This window comes from Oxyura jamaicensis, chromosome 20, assembly GCF_011077185.1.
Source record: "Oxyura jamaicensis isolate SHBP4307 breed ruddy duck chromosome 20, BPBGC_Ojam_1.0, whole genome shotgun sequence".
In the NCBI taxonomy this organism is placed as follows: Eukaryota; Metazoa; Chordata; class Aves; order Anseriformes; family Anatidae; genus Oxyura; species Oxyura jamaicensis.
The window spans coordinates 4,751,361-4,767,840 of record NC_048912.1 but is presented as its reverse complement, the minus strand read 5'-3'; the positions used below and the strand labels follow the sequence as shown (position 1 = coordinate 4,767,840).

At 61.2% G+C, this 16,480-nt stretch overlaps 1 protein-coding gene across 1 annotated transcript; it reads left to right on the top strand.

Annotated features, from left to right (window-relative positions):
• Positions 1-1,899: 1,899 nt before the first annotated feature.
• On the top strand, positions 1,900-12,385 carry SNTA1 (syntrophin alpha 1). Its single transcript, XM_035344099.1, has 8 exons — positions 1,900-2,200; positions 4,472-4,657; positions 9,600-9,789; positions 9,881-10,088; positions 10,166-10,296; positions 10,927-11,123; positions 11,204-11,391; positions 11,532-12,385. Exons 1-8 carry the CDS (start codon positions 1,939-1,941, stop codon positions 11,622-11,624), a joined length of 1,455 nt encoding a protein of 484 aa, XP_035199990.1. The 5' UTR covers positions 1,900-1,938; the 3' UTR covers positions 11,625-12,385.
• The last annotated feature ends 4,095 nt before the right edge of the window (positions 12,386-16,480 follow it).

Below are 16,480 nucleotides of genomic sequence, written 5' to 3'. Positions count from 1 at the left end.
CACCCCCTGTGCTGGGATGGGGGGGGGGAGGGTTGGAAATGAAGGACCCTGAGAACACACAGGGTGAGGGCATGCCTGGGGAACCAAGTCTCCGGGAAGGTCCCTAACACAGCAGCCCCTCTGCTCTGGGGACACCAGGACCCCCAAAACGTCCCGCAGGCCTGTCCTCCCGGTTTGCTGACACCTGAAGCACTCGCCTCGGGTCACCGGCCCACGTAAGGACCTGGTGCAATTGCGGAAGGACGATAACGCTGCTGGAAAAGACAGGGGAGAGGGGTCCCGAAGCTGTGTGGCCACGGTGTCCGTGACAGGCTTCCTGCGGTGACAGCGGTGGCTGTCCCCGGGCACGGCTGGGCCAACAGCTCTGCCGTGTCTGCAGGACACAGGAGGGCGATTCGCGGCATCCCGCATCCCGCTCTCCCCTGCTCTCCACGTGCTCGTGCTGACGAAGCCCACGCTGGGTGACTCTGGGGAAATAAATGATGCTCTGGGCTGGGACGAGGAGCGGCTCTGGGCGAGGCTGCAGCTCCGGGGAGGTGAACTCATCCCCAGGCGGGCCCTGGGGCCCCAGCTGCTTTCTGCATCCCAGCAGGATGGGGCGAGATGAGGTTTTTCCCTTTACATGGACTTGCTGTGCTCTGGATTGCTCCCTTCATCCGCACACGAGTGTTGTATCCGTGCTGCCAGGGCTGAGCAAGCGAAGCCAGCAGCTCAGACGGAGCCGTTCTGCAGCACTAAAAGCACCGTGCCTGGTTTCTGCCACCCCTTCCAGTGGGAACGGGGCCTTAAACGATCACCTACGCTGGAAACAACAAGGGAAGGGAAAAAAAATCCAGACAAAGCTGCTTTGCAGGCTGGCAAATACAGCGAGCGCTTTGGGAGCGGGTGGCACGGGGAAAACCAGCCCTGTGTGCCCTCGGGAGGACAAAATTCCCCCTGCTGTTACCAAAGTGAGCTCGGAGCCCCGCGGAGCACGTGGGGGACGGGATCGTCACCTCCGGACGGGTGCAGAAGTGACACGGAGGGGAACGGCTACGGCAAGCAGCTCCGCTAGGCACCGCCGGGAAGCCACTAAAACCAAACTGCGGACTTTTTTATTGAAAAGAAACGTGGAACATTTGAAGTGTCTGTTTTGTATGGACAAAACCTTCAGGGTTTCCTCGGGTGCAACCTCACGAAATTCCACAGCTGCGGGGGAGGCGGCGGGGGCGGGGGCGTTTTTTCTCCTCGGTGCGTGGGTGGGGAAGGGCTGCCCCCCCCCCGGTCCCTGCAGCCCCTCGCCGCGTGCCCGTTCCGGGTGGATGCGATGAAATTCTTCTAAATCTTGGCGTTTTGCACAGGCTGGAGCTCAGCGACATCGAAGGCCCCATCCCGGAGGCCTCTGGAGCTGCGGAAAAGCCCAAGGGGCACGGCGGGGGGGGTGCGCCGAGGGGTATTTTTTCATTCCTAATTGCTCCCACTCGGTTGCAGCAAGAAACGAGGACGTGCCAAAGACAACCACGTCGTTCCCGTTCTCCAAGAAGCGGGACCAGCACGGGGGAGGCAGGGACGCCCACGACACCCTCCCTCCGCCTCCCCTGCCCGAGAGCAGCGCGGGGCTGCCGGGAGGCGCCCACCCCCGGGCCCTGCAGGGAGCAGCCTCGGAGAAAGCCCCGGGGCCGGTCCCGGTCACTTTGGGGCACCGGCGGCGTTCGGGGCAGGGGGCCTGCGCCCCACGGACCTCCCCCTCGGCGTCCCCGCTCCCCGACCCCCCAGAAGCCCTCCCCGGCCCCTCGCGGGGGCGGCCCAGCGGGCAGTCCGGGGCCGTCCCACAGCCAAAAAAAGCCGGCCCCACCGCAGCCGAGCGGCGGCGTCGCGGCGCTGCCCCGACGGGGCGGGCCGGGGGCGGTGCGCGGGGGGCGCGGAGCGGGCGCGGAGCGGGGCCGGCGGGCGCGGAAGATGGCGGCGGGCAGGCGCGCCCCGCGCAGCGGGCTGCTGGAGCTGCGCGGCCCCGGCGGGCACTGGCTCCGCGTCCTCCTCACCCTGGCCGAGGACTCGTTGGGGGTGAGCCCCGCCGACGGCCCCGGCCCCGGGGAGGCTCCGGCGGCTCAGCTGAACGGCGGCGAAGGGAGCTCCGGCGTGCCCGAGGCGCTCGCCAACATCAGGCGCACGGTGCACGTCGTCAAGCAGGACGTGGGGGGGCTCGGCATCAGTATTAAAGGTGAGGGGGGGGACCCGCCGCTGTCGTCTTCCGAGAGGTGAGGGTGAGGGGTCCGGGGAAAGGGGGGGTCGGGCAGCGTCCGAGCACGACCCCCGGGGAGGTGGGGAAGGGCAGGGGACTGCTGGGGGGGAGGGGGGGCGGAAGGGGGGAAAGGGAGGGCAGGGGGACACGGGGACAGGGGCTTCGGGAGCGGGGGGGACGCGGGGACATGGGGACAGGGGCTCCGGGACCGGGGGGAACGCGGGGACATGGGGACAGGGGCTCCGGGAGCAGGTGGGACGTGCACAAAAGCTGTCACTTCTGCAGTCGGGCGGAGCACTCTGCCCGTGCGTCCTTGTCTCCAGCGTGTCCCCGTGTCCCCAAGTCCCCGAGTGCCGGCCCCTGTGCCCGTCCGTCCCCCGAAGCAAATGCCTGTGACCCCCCAGAGCCATCGGGGGTCTGTGGGGTGCTGAGCGGTGCTGGGAGCTGGAGCCCCGGGCTGCGGGGAGCCGGGAGCTGGGGAGCCGGGGGCCCCTTAGAGCCGCTTCCCGCCCTACACCCGGCTGGCACTGCCCACACTTGGGGCTGGAAACTTCTCGGGGCGAGGGTGGCCCTTCTGGCCCCATCTGGCTTTCACGAGGCTCTGAGCTCGGTTGGAAACTCTGTGCAGGGGGAGCTCAGTCCAGGGGGCTGCCACCGTGTGTGGCCAAGGGGGTCGTGGGGCTGCGTCCTGGGGGGCCCGGGGACGGTGGCAGCATGCCTCTCGCCTCCTGACGTGGCGTCCCCTCCCCGGAGCCTCCAGCTCGCTCCGTAAGCGGGCGCTGCAGGGAGGTTTTGTGCCGTGGGTGTCCCTGTGCGGGGACTGGGTCAAAACCCAGTGCTGCCGGCTGCTTTTTGGGATGCCGGAGTTTGCCAGCCCTTTTGGGAAGCGCAACCCCCCCTTTGCAACAACCCCTTGGCTGCAAAGCCGCCACTGGCTCCGAGGCTCTCCCAGGAAAGGAGAAACGTTACTTGGTTCAGCTAAAACTTTATTTTTGCAGTGACGTATGTGGAAACCAAGGAGCCGTAATCCAAACTGGGAGCTGCAAAGCGTGACGGCCGCTCGGGCAGCCCTGGCTCTGCGTTGCTCTGCCTTAACTGGGGGAGGGGGGTGGGGGGATGACAGACGGATGCTTTCCTATTCCTATTAAAAAGCAGCCCCCTTCTTGCAATTTAACCTCGCTTTCCTCCAGCAGCGGGGTGTGGAGGGGATGACGGGGAAGGGAGCTGAGGGGCTCCGGCAGCCTGGTCCCCCTCGTGCCAACCTCCCTGCTGCTCCTGTCCATGGCCCAGGGGTGGAATGGGGCAGGGCGAGGGGCAGAACCTGAACCCAACCCTTCTGGCCCTGGTGTTGTGGCTGGGTCCACACCCCAGCCAGCCTTAGCCTTTTTACTCAAGTTCCTGGTGTTCCGGGGTCAGGTTGCCACCCTGCCGGAGCCACCGTGGATGCTCCTGGCAGCAGCTCCCCCTCCGTGCACGCAGCCCGGGCTGCTGCGAGGGTGGGCTCAGCAGCTCGCAGCACCCCCACGGGGGCCTCTGACAGCTGATAACCGGAGCCCTCTGCTCCTCGAGCGGCTTGGCAGAAATCTGAGCGAGGAAATGCCTGCGGCAGGGCCGGGAGCAGCCCCGGGGTGATAACGCACCGCTGGGCTCTCCCCCTCGGGTGAGGGATCCTCCTGGGGACAGGCTGTCCCGGGGGGCGCGGGCACGTCGCTGTCCCTGCTTGCCGCCCTGCTGCCGTAGCTGCTGCGCCTGCAGGCTGCTCGCATCTCCCCGCGGGTTCAAAAGTTAACGTGCAAATTGATCTCCTCAAGCTGCCGGGAGGCTTGAATAGCATCCTTGTAGGCTGAAGAATGGAAAGCAGCAGGTAAATAGGGCCACTGGGCAGAGGGGAGCAAGTACCCAGGGCGGGTCGCTTCTCCCTGGCTCTTTTGCCTCTCCAAACCCTCAGCTGCCCGATCCATTTAGATCGTGAAGTCCTCGGAGCAGGGATGGTTGCTCAGCACACACGATTAATAATGCAAATAATGACATGGTTTCCTGCCAAAATTGATGGGGAGACAGCCAAGGTATGTGTTTGCTCCACAAGGAAATCTGCAAGCATTCGGAGGTTTTTTGGGAGCAATTATCTTCAGCTGCTGTAAAGCCTCACGGTATGTTGGGTGCTGCCAGGGGGAGATGCGGAGGGCAGCGTGGAACCTGAGCATCCCCCTCTGCACGTCCGTAACCGCTCGGTTTCCATCCTCTTCAAAGGTGGCCGAGAGAATAAAATGCCCATCTTGATATCCAAGATCTTCAAGGGGCTGGCGGCGGATCAGACCGAGGCGCTCTACGTGGGAGATGCCATCCTCTCCGTGAACGGCACCGACCTGTCCGAGGCGACGCACGACGAGGCGGTGCAGGCGTTGAAGAAGACGGGCAAGGAGGTCGTCTTGGAAGGTAGGGGCAAGGTGGCACCGGGGGGCTCCTGCTCCTGGCCTGCCGATGCCCGTCTCCGCAGAGCTCCTGCACAGCCACGTGCTGGGTGCCCACCCCGCGACACTCGAGGGTGTGCTGGAGCCGTGCAGGGAGCCCGGGGGAGGCACAGCATCTGCATACACATTTGCATGCTCTTTTAAATGGAAAACAATATACGCAGGGTGGCTCATCTGCTCATCCCGGGAGCAGGAGGGATGTGCTGGGTACCCCGCGGCTGTGTCCCAGCTGCAGGGACCGTGGGCAGGCTGCAACGGGGGATTTGGGGCAGGTCTATGGGGTGTGTGACTTTTCATACGGCTGCACCCCGAGGTCCTCAGTGCCAGGGGCAGCGGTCAGCTCTGTGTTCTTCCCATGGCTTCCATTTAAATCCGTAGCCTTGGCCGGAGCGGGGCCGCGTGGCTCCGCAGGCTGCCCCAGGTGGTCTCGGTGCCCGAGACACTTCCTTGTGCGGATTTCAGGCTGCAGGTCCCACAGGGAGGTTTTTGGCTGGGGGCAGCGCTGTGGGCTGTGCCTGGACAAAGAAGAGCTCTGTGTCTTCTGCTGAGAGCAACCTCCGCGGCGCTTTCCTTCCTGCTCCTTCCCCAGATTGTGTCATCTCCAGATTTTCAGTTTTTGCTTTGCTCAGCCCTTTTCTGCTGTGGGTTCCTCCTCTCCTGGGAGCCGCAGAACCACGCTTCAGCCTGAGGAATGTGCTGCTCTGCACAGCTGCTGGGAGCAGATAGGGGGGTTATTTTTTTTTTCTGACCAAAGAGCAATACAAGAGCCTCTTTCTCTGGAAGTCTCTGAAATTCCTCCCCGTGGCCGCTGCACTCAGACCACCCTCTCTCTGATGTTTTCTTTTCATCCTTTACTTTGGCATGGGCTTCCTTTCTGCTGGAGGTTCTGCAGGAGGTGGAGATGGGCTGCCCTTTCTCGAGAGAACAACTTCTCTCCCGGACCAACCTCCTCCTCCTCCTCTTCCTCCTGGGGAGCCGGGTGGGTGCTTCCAGGCCGCCCTGCCGGGAGGCACCTACATTTCTGCAGCAGCTGGGCTTCCTCCTAAACGAAAGCTCCCAGCAGGCGCACTCCTGCTCCAGGAGGAGAGCTGGGCTGGCTCCTGCCGTGATGTTTTTGGTTGGTTTGGATCGGTGCCGTCACCCTCCTGTGGCACGGTGCTGCTCGGGGTGCTGCGGGCAGCTGCTGGTCGTCGCACGTGCGCACGGCATCTCCATCTCCGCTCCTTTCTGAGTGCGGCGGGGCTTGGGGACAGAGCAATGCTCTGGAACCAGAGGGGTGGTGACAGGGGACTCCCCTGTTCCTTCCTTGTCCTTGGGTTTGCTCCAAGGCTCGGTGAAAAGCAGCACAACGACCTCAGCGTCCAGCAGGTGCCTTCTGGGGCCGACTACGCTCCCTCGCAGAACCCTGTGCCTTGGCTCTGTGCAGCGCTGGCTGTCCCCTGCTGTCCCCTGCTGTCCCCTGGCCCTGCAGACAGCTCCGGGCCAGCCCTGTGCTGTTTCAGTTAGCTCCAGAAATGTCCCCTGTGTGCCCCAGCCTGGCACAGGGGGTTGGTGACATCTGTGCTGGGACAGCCGGGGACAAGGGCAAGCAGCAAAGCGGGGTCCCCGCAGCTCCTGGGTGCTCCCCAGCTCTCCATTTAGCTCTGACTTCCCTTACGTTTGCCAGAAATACCAAAAAGGAGGGATTCAGCACAGCCAGCACGTGTTTACGCCACCTTTCTCCTCCCAGCCAAGCTTGTTCTCAGACCTGGAGCTTTAGGGGCGGTTCACAAGTGGTGTGCCAGAAGGAAACGAAGCTCTCGTCTTGCTCCAATTAGGAGAGCGACCGCACGGCAGCACCGGGAGAGTTTGCACGCTCCTCGTGTGGTCACTGATCGGGGTGACGAATTCAGGAGGAACCCCAAAACGGCCGAGCTGAGCACTGCAACACGTCGGTCCCAGCGCCAGAAGTGCCCCACGTGCTGGATCTGGCCCCGCGTGGCAGTGCCAGTCCTGGCCGGGTGCGGTGATGCGCGGAAACCTCCCGGCGTGCCCTGCCAGGAGGCCTCTGCGCGTGCCAAGCTGCCATCTTCATCCTTGCAGGAGGAGTTCGTATTTATATTACATGGTTATTCTGGGGAGAGGCGCTCTGCCTGACCTTATTTTTCCTCTCGTTAATTTTTTTTTTTAATTTTTTATTTTTGCGTTTGTATCTCTGGGTACAAAGCAGTTCTCCAGGACTTGTTTGGCCAAGGGATAGCATGGAAGGTTGAAATTCAGAAAAAATAACTGTCGGATGCCCAGTGTGGGCTGCAGCAGTTGCCGAGGGTGGAGATGTGCACGGTGTGAGATGTGAAATAGCCACAACATTCAGCTGGCCATGGAGAAAATACCACAGGACCAAAGGGGCTGGAGGTTTTGGGGTGGCGGTGACCCGGATTTGTGCGGAGGAGCAGAAATCAGGTGCCCACAGGGCGTTGGGGCCAAGCACCCCGGCTCTGTGCCTGCCGGAGCTGTGCAGGATTGAACCCGCAAGAGCAAACCCCCCAGCAGCAGCTCCGAGAAGCTGGGACTTGGGCGGCCGCGCTGTGCCCTAGGAAGTGCCACACGTGCACACGTGTTTTAACCACGGTGATGAACCACCGCAGGAGACTTCGGACCTGCCTTGGGATGATGCAGAGGGGGTGAGGGTCCCTGTCCTACCTTCACCTCCCCTCCCCTTCTCCTGGCAGAGTGTGGGAGACCGGCCACCTCCGCCTTGTGATTTTGTGTGCTAGTTTTGCGCCGTCGGTCCCAGTGTTGCTCCGAGGCAGAGGAGGACCCGCCGGAGATGGGCTGAGGACCTCATTAGGGCTGGAGCTGGGTCCCCAGGACCTCTCTGGAAGCCTTCCAGATGTGATGACTGCTCCTGCAGCCGGAGCTCTTTGGCTTGCGGGGCTGTGCAGGTGCTGCTGGAAAGCTCTCGCCTCTCGGGGAGAAACAGCGAGGCCCTGGCCAGCAGCGTGGCTGTCAGCCTCTCCGCCGTGCGTCCGTGCTGTGATGTCCACCTTGCAGCAGAGCACGTGGATGGGGCTGTTCTGTCTGCAAGAAATGCCTTGGGCTGGGTGCTAGGATCTTGGGGTCCTGCCCTGATTTTTTTGGGGTGCACCAGGATCCCCTGACAAGCTTTGCAGGCTGTCCTTGGGGCAGGGACAGAGCCAGCTGGCCTGAGGTCACGTTTCACATGGGCGCGGTGGCCACGTGCCCATGTTATGGGCTCTGCAGTCTGTGTGTGCTGGGGTGGGAATCTCTGGCACAACTCACCCGAGGCACCCCCGGGGCAGGTCCCCTGTGCCCCGTCCCCTGAGCGGCTCAGTGGAATTTCTCCTGGAGTTGGGCAGCATCGCCCGCTGCCTCGTGCCCCGTGCCCCTGCCCCCTGCCCTGAGCGGAGGCCATCGGGTCGTGTTCCAGCCATGGCACAGCTGATGCCGGTGACGTCCCCGGCCTGCCCGGAGGTGACACGCAGGACAGGTGGTGCGGGAATGCTGGAAGGAATTACCGGGGTGGCGTCAGGGAGGGCGGGCTTGGGGTGGGGGCAGAGCAGGCAGCGTGTCCCCGTGCCCCAAAGCGCTATCACTGCCCGCGCCGGTGCCCGCGGGTGAACGCCCGTCTCTGTGAAATCCAATTAGCTCCCAAGCACCCGAATAACGACGGGACCCGCTGCCAAGACTGCTGGCCCGGGGCAGCCTCCAGCGCAGCTCGCATGCCTGCGGGAGCGCGGCGGCTATTTATACCGGGAGGCACGGGGCTGCCACGGGGCGGCCGACCCACGTGCGGCAGCGGCATCGCAGCCCTTTATAGCGGCGGCTCAGCCAGGCTGGGGCTCAGCACTGCCACCGGGGTGAGACGAGGTGATGGGGCTGTGTCCCCCCATGGGATGCGTCCCCCCATGCCCTGAGGCTTTGCCTCTCCCTGTGGTGCCCCCACTCGCACGCTGGATTTGGGGATTTTGAGGTTTAGGAGCGCTCGCTCTGGCTTTGCTGCTGCAATGGAGCTGGTCCACCAGTGTGCCACCTATGACTGTCAGCTGCAAAGCCTGGGGTGAAACCAACTGTGACAGTCTGGGACATGGCAGCAGGCATGTGTCTGTCCCCTGGTCCTTTCCCAAGGGCCACCCAAGGAAAACCCTTCCCCAGAGCCATCAGCCAGCCCCACAGCACGCAGAGCATCACCCTGCCCAACCAAAGCATTTCTGCCCGTGCTTTGGATCAGCCTTGGGAGCCGCTGACCCAATTTTCCAGCAGTGCCTGTGGGGCCCCATCAATTTGCTGTAACTCTCATCTCCCCCTCTCCTAAACCTCGGGAGCCGGGCTGCGGTACAGCCACTCTGATGTTTGGCTTCGACTCGCTGGGCACTTAAAGATGATTTCTCGTCCCTGGTTTCTAACTCCGCAGTCAGGGTTATGTGAGCTGTGCACACGCAGTTTGAGGCTTTTCCTGGGTCCAAGCCATGGTATTTGAGAGCTATTACTGCTTTGTTCCCACTTGGCCGCGGGACCGGCTGTACCAGCACAATTTGGACTGTGTAATTTTGGCCTGGGCTGCCTGCCCGTTCCCCGCCCTGCGCCTCCATGTGCTGCCCCGGCCAACAGGGTCCAGGTTGGAATTGGATCTGTGACCTGAGCCATGTTAAAAAAAAAAGGAAAAGAAGGAAAAGGGAAAAGGCTTTTTTTAGCCCAGCTCAGCTCACCGGAGCAGTTGGCAGCACGCCCCATGCACTGGCGTGGGGTGACTGCAGAGGACCCAGAACAGCACCCATGGGTGGCGGCTCTGGGGGAGGGGGGAAGTGATGGAGGAGGCACGAGGGGTTTCGGCAGTGTGGGTGGGTGCTGGTGGGCAGGATGGGGCCACCACGCCATGCTCTCACTGGGCACCACCTCTCTTCCAGTGAAGTACATGAAGGAGATCTCACCCTACTTCAAGAACTCGGCGGCGGGGGCGACGGTCAGCTGGGACCCGTCTCCCTCTGGCCAGCAGAAGCGGTCGTCCCCCGTCCTGCCGCCCCGCGAGAGCCGGACCGTCCCGCTGAAGATGTGCTACGTGTCCCGCAAGTGCCTCCCCGCCGACCCGGAGCACAGGTCAGGGTGATGCCACCACCACCGCGCCGGCCACCGCTCGGGGTGCCCCATGGAGGGCCGGCGGGGACCCAGCGGGGCCGTGTCCCTGCAGGTACCTCGAGGTGTGCTCGGCGGACGGGCGCGTGGCTCTCTTCCTGCGGGCAAAGGACGAGGCCACGGCGCAGTCGTGGCTCGGCGCCATCCAGGGCGCAGCGGGAGCGCTGCTGCCGCGGGTGAAGGAGGAGCTGCGGGCACAGCTGGCGGGCGCCGGCACGGCGGGTGGCAGGGACGTCAGGCACGTGGGCTGGCTGACCGAGCAGGTACCCCCGTGTCCCCTCCACCCCTGCCACCCGCTGCCGAGGGGTCCCTGGCTGGCCCTGACCCCGGCTCCTTGCAGCTCCCCGGTGCCGGCACCAGGAACCTGCTGGCCATCCTCACCGAGAAGGAGCTGCTCCTGTACGGCAGCCTGCCGCAGAGCCGCGATGCCCTGGGCAAGCCTGTGCACAGCTACCCGCTGATTGCCACCAGGTAGGGTCCTGCGTGTGTCCCCGGGATGGTAGTTGGTGTCCTCAGGGATGGTGGTGGTGTCCCCAGGGATGGTGGCAGTGTCCCAGGGCTGGCGGTTGTGGCCAAAAATAGTGATGGTTTCCCCAGGGATGGTGGCAGTGCCCCCAGGGCTGGTGGCAGTGCCCCCAGGGATGGTGGCGGTGTCACAGGGATGGCGGTTGTGGCCAAGGATAATGGTGGTGTCCTGGGATAGTGGTGGCATCCAGGGGTGTTGGCAGGGCCGCAGAGTTGGTGGCAGTGTCCTACAGTAGTGGTGGCGCTTGGGAGACAGTGGCAGAGCCCCGAGGACGGTGACAGAGCTTGGGGGATGGTGGCAACGCCCGAGGGGTGGTGGCAACGCCCAGAGGCTGGTCGCAGCGCCCTGAGGGGAGCGGCGGGCACCCTAGGACTTGGTGGCAGAACCTGGGAGGTGGTGGCAGCGTCTGGGGGTAGTGTCATGGCCGTGGGGACAGGGGCGGTGCCCGGGCTCGGTGGCACGGCTCGGTGGTGGCGGTGCCCGGGGGGGGGGGCGGCACAAGATGGCCGGGCCCATCGGCGGGGCTGCGGCGCCCCCTGGCGGCCGCGTCGGGGCTGAGCGCCGCCGTGCCGCAGGCTGGTGCACTCGGGCCCGGCCAAGGGCTCGGCGCTGTACGAGGCCGAGCTGGCGTTCGCCCTGCGCGCCGGCACCCGGCTGGGAGTGCAGAGCCACCTCTTCAGCCTGGAGAGCCCCCGCGACCTGGCGCTCTGGACCCGCTTGCTGGTGGACGGCACCCACGGCGCCGCCGAGCTCGCCCAGGAGGTGTCCGCAGGTCAGCGGGGTCCCGCGGGGGGCGCGGGGCAGGGGGTGGCGGGGCTCTGCGCCCGTCCCTGAGCCCGTCCCTGTCCCCAGCCTGCACCTGGAAGGGGCAGGAGTGCACCCTCTCCATCCACATCGACAAGGGCTTCACCATCTCCACCACGGAGCCGGGGCTCAGCAAGACCATCCTGCTCCAGCAGCCCTTCGAGAAGCTGCAGATGTCCTCCGACGACGGCACCAAGATGCTCTACTTGGACTTTGGCGGCCCGGAGGGCGAGATTGTGAGTTGGCATCGCCCTCGCTTCCCCCCGGCTCCCACCGGCCCGGGAGGAGAGGTGGTGCATGGCACCTGCCCCGTGCATGGCACCTACCCTCTGTCTGTTGTACCCATTGCAAATGTCCCTCTGCTCCTTTCTTGCAGCAATTGGACCTCCACTCCTGCCCCAAAACCATCGTCTTCATCATCCACTCCTTCCTCTCGGCCAAGGTGACCCGCCTGGGGCTGCTGGCGTGAAGACGGAGCGGGGCCCCAGCCCCCGTCACATCTATGCACCTCCCTCCAGGCCAAGTCCAGCCCGAAGCCATCCGGACAGGACACAAGTCCCCGAGGGGTCACGGTACCCACCCCCGGGGCGCTGGGGACAGCAGTGCGGTGATGTCCCTCTTGGATGGTGGCACCAGGACGTCTGCGGTGCCCCCTTCCCCTCCTTGCTCCCACCACGATGCTCGGCTGGAGGAGCCCCCGTGGGAGCCGCACAGTCACCCGAGTGCCTTGTGAGATGATATTTTCTGTACAATGAACCCGTTTGTATGGATGTTTTATATTTATATCGCCCCCGTTACAAGTGCTGATGGGGCAGCTCTCATCCACCCGCTTTGAACCCCGGGAGAAACCCCAGGTTCTCCAGCACGAGGATGTGTGTCTGTCTGTGCCCCGGGCATTTCTCGGAAAGGGGCTGCAGACCGGGGTCAGCTCTGTGTTGCTGGATCCATGGGAACTGCAGATCAGCTCTTATTTGCCAAATTTTTCGGTGTCGCAGCGTGCTGTAGGAACCACTTCTCTTTGGGATGGTCACACGGTTCGTGTTACTTTGCCAACTCCTGCATCATTTTATTTCTTGGTTTGGGGCGGAGGGACATCAGGTGGCTGGTGGGAAACAACTTGTTTTATGAACCAAAAAGTTCTGCGTGAAAATGCCTCTTTTTTTTTTTCTCTTTTTTTTTTTTTTTTTCTGTTTTCGGTCAAATAAACATTGCAGCTCACACCCAGCAGGAGCCGAGGGTCTCCTGGTTTTGTTTGAAGTGGGAAATCCGTGGGTGCTGCCTGGGCTGTGCCTCAGGTGTTTGCTGCCGGGTGACGAAGCACATTGCAGGGTTTGCCTTGGGATGCTGCCGCGTCGGAGGTGCTGGCTGTGGGGAGTGGGGGACCCTCCGGGGGGACTCATGATGCGACAAGTGGGATTTGCTGATGAGCTCCTAAAGGCTCTCAGTGCAGCATCTGCACACGGGGACAGGAAAGGGCCACACTTGCATCAATGAAGTGACAAATTCTGGGTTAGTCTTTTTCTTTTGTCTGTGTGCATGGTGGAGACCGAGGTCTCCTAGCAGAGTTGCTAACACTGGGACTGATTATTAGCAACTAATGAGCAGCAAATATCCTTTTTTTAACGATACCTCATGCTCCCTGTTATTTTGTGCTAACGTGGCGTGGCTCAGGGTAGCTGGGTGAAAGGAGAAGCCCACATCTTGGAGAAATGAGCTGCCCACATCCGTGGGGGGCAGTGCTGCTCCTCGAGTGCTCATTGCGTGGGGTAGCACCGGCAGGTGAGACTGCAGGGTGTCTGCTTCGGGAGGAGCCACAGAAGTTAACGATTTGCCCAACGAAAATGAGCTGGTCCCTTGCAAAGGGGGCCCTGATGCTGTTGCAGCCTTTGGGATGCATGGGAAGAAAATAAGCTGAAGAAAAACAAAAGGGGGTGAGGGAAAGCAGTAAAAATGTAAAGCTTCCAAGGAAGCGAGGTGCATGAGATCTGAGCAGGAAGAGAGCAGAGGAACATCTTACGTGGTATAAAAAATAGGTCTGATGGGGCACGTAAACACTGAGCTGCTCTGTCTTGGTGGGATGGGGGGCAGGAAAGGAGAGGGCCTGCTTCGTGCCCTTGCAGGGAGCCCCGTGGCTGCTGGCACTCAATGTCCACAGTGAGCAGACCCAGCTTCTTACTGCACACCACTGTCAGATTTCCAGGAGGTCTTGCAAAATGGATTTGTGGAAAAAAAAAAAAAAGGAAAAAAAATCCAACATGTTACTAACTGCTAAATCAATACAACAAGTAATTTAGGAACAGATGGTGTATTTTTCTATGATGAAAAGCATGTCTGCACAAGGAAAAATGTTATTACTGCAATTTACCTTCCTCTTCCTGCCCTACAGCCATTACTCTTTGGGGTTCATTCCAATAAAAGAGGGAATCACTCCCAGTCCCAAGCAGATCTCCTATTAATCTCATAGACTACAAACTGCCATCCTGCTCCATCGCGGGGCAGTGGAAAAAATGCTTCAGTTTGGAGCTTTATTTTCTTGGATTTTTTCACACTCAGTGCTGGAGATGGAGTGGTGAGTTTTTCCCCCGGGTATTTTTTTGGTGGGGTCTCCCTGTGTCTGCCCTTGGAGGTTGGATCCTGTGAGTCGCTCCGAGCCTGGGTACCCGAGGTGCTGTGGGTTTGGGGTGAGGCCAGCCCCCTGCTCGTGGCCAGGAGTGTCACATCACGGACAGAGGGCTGGAGGCCAGGGGGAACTCTGTGTGTTAGCACCGTGGCTGCTCCTCTGGTGTGTGGGGCTGGGAATTTGGCTTCCAGCTGAGCCAAGGCTAGAAAAAAAAAAAAAAAAAAAAAAAGGAAATCCCACATCTGCTGGAGCTCCTCATCCTGCTTTTGCTGCTGCTTCCCACACAGCATCAGCCAAGAATCCCCCCCAGCTCTTCCTGACTGCCTGGAGTATCTATTTCCTAAAAATTCCTAATTCTCACCATCTTGGATCCTGCACCGTCAGTCCTTATGGTGAGCTTGGCCAAGTGTTGGTTTGGTTGCTCGTGGCACGCTTGTGACACGTTACGGTGCCAGCAGCCCGACCGAGTTCCTCGGATGACAGCTCTCTGCTCTGCGGGCTTGGTGGAAATGTCCAGGGATGTTCAAGTGTGCGGGCATGCCATCTCCCTGGGGATGCCGGGGCTGGTATTCCCCAGGGAGGAACAGCTCACGCGGGGGTTTTGTTCTTCCAGGTGCTTTCACGGCACGAGAACTAATAATTTTGAAAGCGGCTTTAATATAAATGCAATGAACTCAGCTTGTGGAGCTGGCATGCTCTTAATGGGCTGAGATAAAAAGCAGATCTGTGAAGCTAGGTCGGCTTGGTGCAGCTGAGGCTTCCTCTGGCCACCAGAGCTTGAAGAGCGCAGGTAGAGGGGATTCTGAAGGCCCTGTGAGTGTGAAGGCCCTGGGAAACGGATGGCAAATGGGAAGGAAGGAGGTTCCCGGCATCCTTCCCGCTCCCGCCTGTACTTTTCATTAGTCAGCTCTGACCTTTTAGTGCCGTAATCAAACAAGACAACCTAACACTTAAATCTGAGCGTTTAGCGCTGACATTTACAATTGGTTCTCACGTTAGAGAGGCCAAATGAAAATTTCCTAACAGACAGCATGCTGCAGGGAACGGGAATCAAATAATTCATTTGCCGAATAACACACGCGCCGGCCCCCATCAGCTGTCTGCCGGGGCCAGCATCGCACTGCGTGGTATTTGTACGGGAGCACTTGTCATTAGAAAGTCAATATTCATCCAGAGCCGGCGATCCCGGAGCCAGTGCCTGTGCTGGGCATGGAGAAACTGGATTTGGCATTTGATGGATGTGGGCGCGGGTGATCCTCCCCAGCGGGGAAGTTACATTAAATGTTAAGGAGCCAGCTCGGTAATGAGGATGTTTTCTCTTGGTCAGCCTCGGCTGCATCCTTGCCTGAAAACCAAGCACGGGGCATGTGCCTGGGTGCCTCCGGGTGCTCCTGCTCCGCGCCCCCCTGTGCAGCCTGGGCTCCGCAGCCCGTCGCTGGGTGGAACGGGGCTCTCTGAGGATGCTGAGGCCAGGACGTGGGACATCCAAACCGCTCCTTGCTGCCACGTTAGCCCAGCATGGCTCGGTGTGTGGCTTTTCTGTAGTGCCAACAGCGTGCTGCTGCCGGAGGCTGTCACCCAAGGACTTCGCAGGAGGACGAGGAGCAGCATCTGTTTGTGCAACCACTTGGCGTCCAACAGCACCTCCTGACGTGGCTGCACGCAGAAATATTTTGCTCGGAGGAATGAGGGTGCTGCCTGCACGATGTCCGTGCTGCCTTCAGTTGCTGCTCTGCTGTTAATTTCTGCTGGTGACCTGAGGACATGGGTGGGGGACGTGGCCCCAGACGTGCAGGGGCCTCAGCTCAGCACCACGTAATTCCTGCTTTGCATTGTGCCCACCAGGCTGCCACTTCCTCAGTTTTTCATCTTCCTTTCATTTCTTATGGAAAGTCTCTGTTTTCTCTGCGTGCCCACGTTGTGCCCGTCTGCCGGGGTGCCGGTGTCCCCTCCTGGCCCACCGTGTGACATCTCTGTGGCAACACGCTGCAATACAGAACTGCCTGGCCCGAGCGAGGTGTGCGCAGCCCTTTGACCCTCCATGTGAGAGGTACATCACACTGCACTGAAACCATCGTGGAGGCACAGCGACCTCAAGGAGACCTCCGTTGAGCACTGCAGGGCCCGTGGGAGGCAGCCTTGGGTTAATGGCCTCGTGCAGGCCTGTCCCGACCCCCCCCCCCCCCCCGGCACTGTGGCCAGCCCCTCGCTTGTGCGGGAGCCGACGGCAGCACCGCAGGTACAAACGGGCCTGATCCCATCCCATCGTGATGAGATGAAAGGAAGCAAGCCCACCAGTGGCACCTCTGTCCTCCTCCTCGCCCCAGAATGAAGCAGCTGGTATGGATGCTGTCATTAAAAGCACAGGGGAAAAGATCATCAAAAAGCCAAGGAAATCCAGAGGTTTTCATCCTAGCTCTGCCACTCAGCTGCTTTGGGCCCACTCTGTGCCTCAGCTTCCCCCTCTCTAAAATGGGAATATTCCTGCTCCTCCCCAGCCTGCACTGGCAGCTGAGTGATCCTGCACCCCCAGGGCCCCAAGGTGCGATGTGTCTTGGAAAAGTCCCCGTCATTGTCTACGTGTGATACCTTTGTAAATGTTACGGCACTCACCTGCCAGGAAATGCTGGAGTTAAAAGCTGGGTTGATTTCTATCTATCTATCTATCTATCTATCTATCTATCTATCTATCTATCTATCTATCT

Excerpts from the sequence above, each read along its gene's own strand:
- SNTA1 (XM_035344099.1), top strand. The coding sequence starts at position 1,939 with ATGGCGGCGGGCAGGCGCGCCCCGCGCAGCGGGCTGCTGGAGCTGCGC. Across the intron at positions 2,201-4,471 it reads GCTCGGCATCAGTATTAAAG|GTGGCCGAGAGAATAAAATG; the intron begins GTGAGGGGGGGG and ends TCCTCTTCAAAG. Across the intron at positions 11,124-11,203 it reads CGCCCAGGAGGTGTCCGCAG|CCTGCACCTGGAAGGGGCAG; the intron begins GTCAGCGGGGTC and ends CCCTGTCCCCAG.